The sequence below is a fragment of the Echeneis naucrates genome, chromosome 23, assembly GCF_900963305.1.
Source record: "Echeneis naucrates chromosome 23, fEcheNa1.1, whole genome shotgun sequence".
Lineage (NCBI taxonomy): Eukaryota > Metazoa > Chordata > Actinopteri > Carangiformes > Echeneidae > Echeneis > Echeneis naucrates.
In genome coordinates this window covers 5,865,855-5,872,614 of record NC_042533.1, presented here as the reverse complement: position 1 = coordinate 5,872,614, position 6,760 = coordinate 5,865,855, and the positions used below count along the sequence as shown (strand labels likewise).

At 38.2% G+C, this 6,760-nt stretch overlaps 1 protein-coding gene across 1 annotated transcript; it reads left to right on the top strand.

Moving 5' to 3' along the window:
- The first annotated feature begins 476 nt into the window (after nucleotides 1-476).
- On the top strand, nucleotides 477-3,767 carry LOC115036665 (troponin I, slow skeletal muscle-like). The gene is made up of 8 exons (XM_029494938.1): nucleotides 477-560; nucleotides 1,132-1,135; nucleotides 1,317-1,357; nucleotides 1,748-1,789; nucleotides 2,471-2,602; nucleotides 2,718-2,807; nucleotides 3,055-3,237; nucleotides 3,400-3,767. The coding sequence occupies exons 3-8, from the start codon at nucleotides 1,337-1,339 to the stop codon at nucleotides 3,499-3,501; spliced, it is 570 nt and encodes a 189-aa protein (XP_029350798.1). The 5' UTR covers nucleotides 477-560; nucleotides 1,132-1,135; nucleotides 1,317-1,336; the 3' UTR covers nucleotides 3,502-3,767.
- Nucleotides 3,768-6,760: the final 2,993 nt, after the last annotated feature.

Sequence of the window (6,760 nt, the reverse complement as noted above, 5' to 3'; positions counted from 1 at the left end):
TCGCCAGGTGTACTGTAGGTGGAAAACAAGACATAATGTTGGAAAATAAAGGCTTTTCACATTCGGTTTTATAATTGGAGCTAAACAAACTGAAAATATATTTATATGCTTTGAAGGTGCTATTAGGTGGATTTTCTTACATATTGGAGATAGCAAAGCTGGCTGTGTCTCCTTGTTCCCATTTTGCTGCTAAGCTAAGCTAACTGCCTGTTAGCAACAGCTGCATATTAACTAAATAAAGCAAATAAGCCTTTTAAGTCCAAGAAGTGATATCAATATTTGTGGCTGTTACAATTTTGCCATCATTCCAAGGAGGAACGATTGGATTATTTCTAGACAATACCATTAAGGTAATCCCCATTATTTATTATTACACTACAGTGGTGTTGTCACAGCGTCAGGGGAGGTGATATTTCATGCTTGGTCACTTGCCAGCACATTCTTGGGACCAGACGTTATATCTGCTGTCCACTCGGCACAAGGGCTCACATAAAAAGCTGCCCATTGTGCTCAGGAGCCGCTCTTTGACTCTCCAGCCCTCTGCCGACACCAATTCACAGGTAAGGAAAATGATTGTTTTGCATTTTGTGATAAACCTTTATGCTTTCAAAAACTATATTTACTCTGATAGTGTGTGTTGAGTTTTTTTGAATAGATGAGCAGTATTTCCTGAGCTTTTTCAATTCTACAACTGCTGACAAAATGTAAAATAGACCACATGATAGTTTTACACATCATACAGAAGTAAAAGCGTTTTTGTTTCAAAAAAAAAAAAAGGAAAGAAAAAAGACGAAGCTTAAAGAAGCTAAAAAAAGAAAAATTTGTGGAATTGTTCTGCAATCTCTTTGTCTGTTTCTGCTGTGTGTCAGTTGTCAGATACAGATACGAAGCTTTTGAACTGTAATTGGTCATACTGCAAAAAAAAGAGACGATGACTACAGGCAAAGGCATTCCTCTCAACATATCCTTGCTTTAATCCCCATGTCAGAGGATGCTGAAGACTTTGTGTGCTGCCTCAATGGGTCAAATTACTGTGTGGTTCAGCAGAGTGACGCATTACCCCTAAAATTGTTCTAATACCCTCCCTGTTGTCTCTTGTGTTGTTTGTTGTTGGGAAACTAAAACATGCAGTGAGGTAAGAACATTTCTGTTATTCTTTCTCACCAAATGGCTCATATTTGTGTAACTCGTGGCTGATTGAATGAAAAACTACAAATATTTTCCTCCTAAATATGAAACAAACACAACCTTTCCATCTTCTCATTATGATAATGTACAGCAGCATCACCCTCATTTGACACTTTTTGCCGTTTCAGGAGCCTCACAGACTAGAGCCATGAATCCCAAAGGGGATAAGGTGAGCCGGTTATATTCCACAGTGTTAATCCTCCATGCACAGAGAGGGGACACATTGTCCTTATGCACATGGCAAAGAACTGGCAGTGGTTATCTGTCAGAGTTGTTATCGGCCTCCCTGAGAGCTTTCCCCTTGACTGCATCCTAATAATAAAGCTTTATCTTTTCACATGTTTCTGCAGTATGTGCTGTTGAGTTTGATATTCACGTCTTCCCAGATATACTTTACTGTACATGTTTCACATACTTTTTTACTTATAATTGTGTTTATGCTCTCGATACAAAAGCTAGAAATGTTCCCCATTACAAACCTCAATAATGCCAATTCCTATCTAATTTTAATTGAAATTCAATTGTCTATTGTCTATAAAGTTTTTTTTTTTCTCTGCAGCCGAAGTCGAAGATTTCGGCTTCCCGCAAGCTCTCCCTTAAGGTGAGTAGAATATAAGTATACATACATACATATATGATGATATATAGGATATAGGATGATATATCAGTGGCAGCATTTTTTTTTTTTTATATTCATTTTAAATGATTGAACTGGGATAGCATGTGACACTATCAATTTCAGAAAGCAATGTTTTCATAAAACTAATCATGAAGGTCTTTTATCATTCTACCACTATCATTGTCACATAACAGAGAAATTGGATTTTTCAAATAACCCATTTAGCTATTTCATGATTCGTTCTTTACTCTTAATTTTTTATATATTTCAACCGTTTATCTTGGCTATTACCAACCGCTGGCCAAAAAACTGGCTTACATAACAGTTTACATCCACTATTTTTAGTTAACTATAGCTCCCATTATTTCTAGGTAACCTAATTTTAGACTCCTCTGCCTGCTTGCTAACTGATATTCATGTAGTCACAGCACACAGTGTTACAACTCAATTTGAAACATTTCTTCAGCACAAACTCTGTGATGTCCTGGATTGGAATTACTGTATATAATACAATATAATTGCTGCACATATGTTGTACCAAATACTGGAAACTGAGCTGTGACACATTTTGCCACAGATTAATACATTTGGAGCAACTCTGAGTCCATTGAGCACTTGACTGACCCAACATAAGAGGCTTTCACATCTGTTTTGTTCAATCAGATGCTTCTCCTCCAAAGAGCCTGTGATGATTTGGAGAAGGAGAAGCAGGATAGAGAGGAAGAGAAAGTACGCTATCTAGGAGAGAAGTTGCCTCCTTTGCAGCTGTCTGGAATGTCACTAGACGAGCTACAGGTCAGACTTATGGACCACAAAACATCAGCTTTTTCCTGCTATCTCATTGAGCATATTAGCATATTAGCGTATTTGATATAAGTGAAGTGAAATAAGTCTAATTTGTCTTCCTCAGAATCTATGCAAGCAGCTTCATGCCAAAATTGATGTTGTGGATGAAGAGAGGTATGACTGTGAATACAAAGTGGGCAAGCACAACAAAGATGTAAGTCTCTAAACAGCCTCCTGCCAGACAGAGCCTTGAGAAACGCTTTGAATTGTTCAACATTTTCTTCTGTATTCATCTACTAAATCTACTCCAAATTCTTTGCGGCTGCCCTTCTGACAAATTTAATCTTTTATAAGATGACCTGGTCAGTAAAAGTCAGGTAATCCCAGTAGAATGGATGAAAAAAAAAAAGAAAAAAGAATTTGCTACAGCTGCTGTATTTAATATCTATATATTTTTAAAGATCCATGAGCTGAAGCTAAAGGTGCAGGACCTGGGGGGCAAGTTCAAAAAGCCGGCTTTGAGGAAGGTGAGAGTGTCAGCAGATGAGATGATGAGAGCTCTTCTGGGCTCCAAACATAAGGGCTCAATGGACCTCAGAGCCAACCTCAAATCCGTGAAGAAGGAGGATGTCAAGCAGGACAAGGTAATGAACTCCAGATTCTTGGACCTTCAATCTGTCAGCGTGAAAGCTCTTAAAGTTGTCTGATTCCTTGCATGCACTGATATTGGCTACTCAGGAACAATAACTTTCTCAGGAATAAATTGCACTTTAATTTAGATTTTCCATTTTAATCTTCAATCACAGGTGCTTACTACTGAAGTGGGTGACTGGCGTAAGAATGTGGAGGCCATGTCAGGCATGGAAGGCCGCAAGAAGATGTTCGACACAGGTGGCGGTGGACAGTGAGACACCGATCAGTTCAAATCTGAAAAAGGAAGCCATCTAGACAGAAAGATAGAATATTTATCTCAACATTAATTGACTGAGAAAGAAAGCATAATTTCAAAAGCATGTATAATCCCCAGTTCATCAGCAGTGCCTCCATTTGCTTGGAGACCTTTTTCTAAGCAATTGCAAGAAAAGTTGCATTTTTTTTTTATTGCCATTTTTGTTTTGTTATGACATCCATAGGAATTTAAAATGGATCTGAATAAACATCTATTGTTTCAGTCTTTGGCGTTCCATATCTGAACTTGACTTTATCATGTTTCATTTTATTGGCACACATTTGTTTATGCGTGGCATGCAAGAGGATGGAAAGCAGCTTAGCTGACGGCGGATTAAAAAAGGAAGAGGGAGGGGGAACAACAGGTGTTACCTACCTAAATTCAACTTCATAGCATTTAAATAGATCATGCAGACACAGCCATAAAAAGAGGATCAGAATAATGCTTTCAAAGTAAACTCATTTAGTCATAATTGGAAGTAATAGAGTTTGTTGATAAAATAAAAATGAAGCTTTGGGAATTTTCAATAAGCAATGAGCTCATTAAATTCAAGAGTCTACCTTATAAGAACTGCCATGGCTGCAGTTTGGCCATTATCAGAATAGTTTATTTTGCCCATGTTAATTTGAGTTTAATTTCAGGAGCTTGACACAAAAACAAATCGACTTTGGAGTTTAAGAGAACTTCTTCATTATTTGCATTAAAATTAGTTTGATAGAAATGTGAATTTAAAGGTGACGGGAATCTTCAAACACCTGGGGCATGTTGTTATCACGCACTGCATACATGCACTTGTCCTGTATGTGTCAGTGGGTTGACTCGGGGTTGTTACCCAGCCATTGCTATTTAAAGTATGACAGTTACTCCAACAATAGCCCAAAGATTCCCAAAAGTTCACTTCAGTCAGTTTAATGTTTGCCTTTATGGGCTGTTTAAGAAGACACAAGTGTTTAACGTACATATTCCATTTCATTTCCAACACACACACACACAGTAGTCTCACAATTGTGTAACATATTGTATGAATGATGAAAAGTCACATCCTTCTTATCTCAGGTTATCCAATCAATTTAAATGTGTAGTGTTAAATACCCGTGGCTCAGGCTGTTCCTATTGAAAGGCTGATATCTTTCCCCTTTATGTCCTTGTACTTGTCTTGATAGGATGGTAATGAAAACTCTGGATACAGGCTCTGTGCATCTATTAATAAACATGCACTGATGAGGTTGTCATGTAGAACAAGCGTTCCAGATGTGATATCCAGAGTGAGTTCATGTCAACAGTGCATGATGGTGGCTGTTAAATACAATGCAAAGGTCAGAAACCTCTGAGTAACATGTAAGACACATTCAAGTGTGTCTTGATATGGCAGTCACTGTCAGCACTGCTGTTTATCAGGGAGAATCACAATGGTCATTCTTGTGCTGCACAGTTAGCGCCACTTGGTGGCAGTCCACAATAGGATGAATTCATCTTTGGACTTTTAACAAAAACAACACAAATTCATCTCACAATTTCTCTCTGGTTCTTAAAAAATTTGAGCGTTTTATGACATATGCAATAAGTGATTGTCCACTATTATTTTTCCAAAACAAAAAAGTCTGAAATGAAAACAAACGTGTCTGGTAATTTTAAGTTTGGCAGATAATTGCTTATCTTGGATTAGAAAAAAGTTCTTCAGTTGTTGAAGAATAGCGGGAAAAGTCGACACCAGCACACACCGCGCAAGTTTATCAAAATAAATTATAGTTATTACAACACCATTTATCTATTTCCCAGGCATAAAGATGAAGAAGATCCTTTTTTGGTTAGATCATCAGTACCACCATCTTGTATCAATGATTTGTAATATTGGGGCATGTAAATAAAACAGACAGACAACACATAGAGAAATGCCGGTGAACAATGTGCTCATGTTTTACAACTCTTGATCTTCAGAGTCTTTCAGAGGAGAAAAAAATGTATTTGCACAAATTGTGAGATGGAAGAACAAGTGGAGCCTGACGATAAATAATTACCACTGTGGCTCTAACTGGTCCCAGCTCATTTCACTCATGAAATAACCCAAAAGGAAAAAGTGTTAGTTTGGAAAGAAAACAGTGAAGCAGATTACTGTGTTTGCAGTATTTATGTGCACGGCCTGATGAGGAAGTGGGACTGATGGCATACAGCATGAGTGGTGTATTTGTTGCTGCATGGACCTGAGGGAGGGGGCAATATTGAGATGACAGTAACAGAGGGTGGTCTGGTGATTACACAGACTGCCCCCTGACTGGAAGCTGCAGGCTTAATTCTCAATGGTGTGTATGCAAATAGTCACGCGCCAAAATGTCCTCCAGCAGGATGGTGCACACTGAGCCCACGAGTATAAATCCCCAGAAAAGAATTCTAGGAGCATCTCGCATCTGAAATTTGATGTATTTTTGGTTCGTAAACCTGTAGTTTTCTCTCCATTTTTCTTCTGAAACCATGATGCAACCTCACAAGGGAAATGGGCAACAAGAGCAAACTTTCAAAATAAAAAATAACACATGTCCTGATCATTGACTCTTCATGATCTCACTCATGTTTTCTTCTGAAGTAACTCTGAGTGCAAGATCAAAGTATCAAAACTAATAGATACAATGATAAATCATGCTGAACCTGATTCAAAAACTCAAATTTTTTTCTATACAGCCTTGGAAACAAAATGTAAATATTTTGCTACAGCGATAAGGTTTTTTGGCTGACAAGTGAAGCCAAACCTGCACTGGCAAACCATTTTCTCATAAATTGAAACTGCAGCTCAGCTTCCACCATTATCTGGATGCTGCAGTTCAGATGCTTGGCAACAAGGAAAGGGAGGATGAATTAAAGGCTCTGTTGTAGAAGCTGCTCAATAAACAGGCCTGCAGTAGACAATGTGGAGACACCATTTCTGATAAACAACTCAAAGAAAAGCAGGCAAGAGCAAGTGTGGGAAACCGGTCTGGTACAGTATCTATTGAGTCTGCATGCATTTAGCCCAATAAGGGAATGAGGAGCAGGTGTGCTGCGAGCTACATAGTCAGATGACCAGCAACTGATTAGTGGAAAGTTTTAGGAAAGTCCATGATGAGGAAGGAAAAGGTGCAGCTGTCAATCTATCACATAATATACAGCAATATATGTATGTATGCATGCCTACGTTACTTAATGTTTACCAAGAGAATGTGTCTGCCAAAGCTAGCCAGATACAC

Coding starts and splice junctions, on each gene's coding strand:
- LOC115036665 (XM_029494938.1), top strand. CDS start 1,337: ATGAATCCCAAAGGGGATAAG. Junction 1,358..1,747: donor TGAATCCCAAAGGGGATAAG/GTGAGCCGGTTA, acceptor TTTTCTCTGCAG/CCGAAGTCGAAGATTTCGGC. Junction 2,603..2,717: donor TGTCACTAGACGAGCTACAG/GTCAGACTTATG, acceptor TGTCTTCCTCAG/AATCTATGCAAGCAGCTTCA.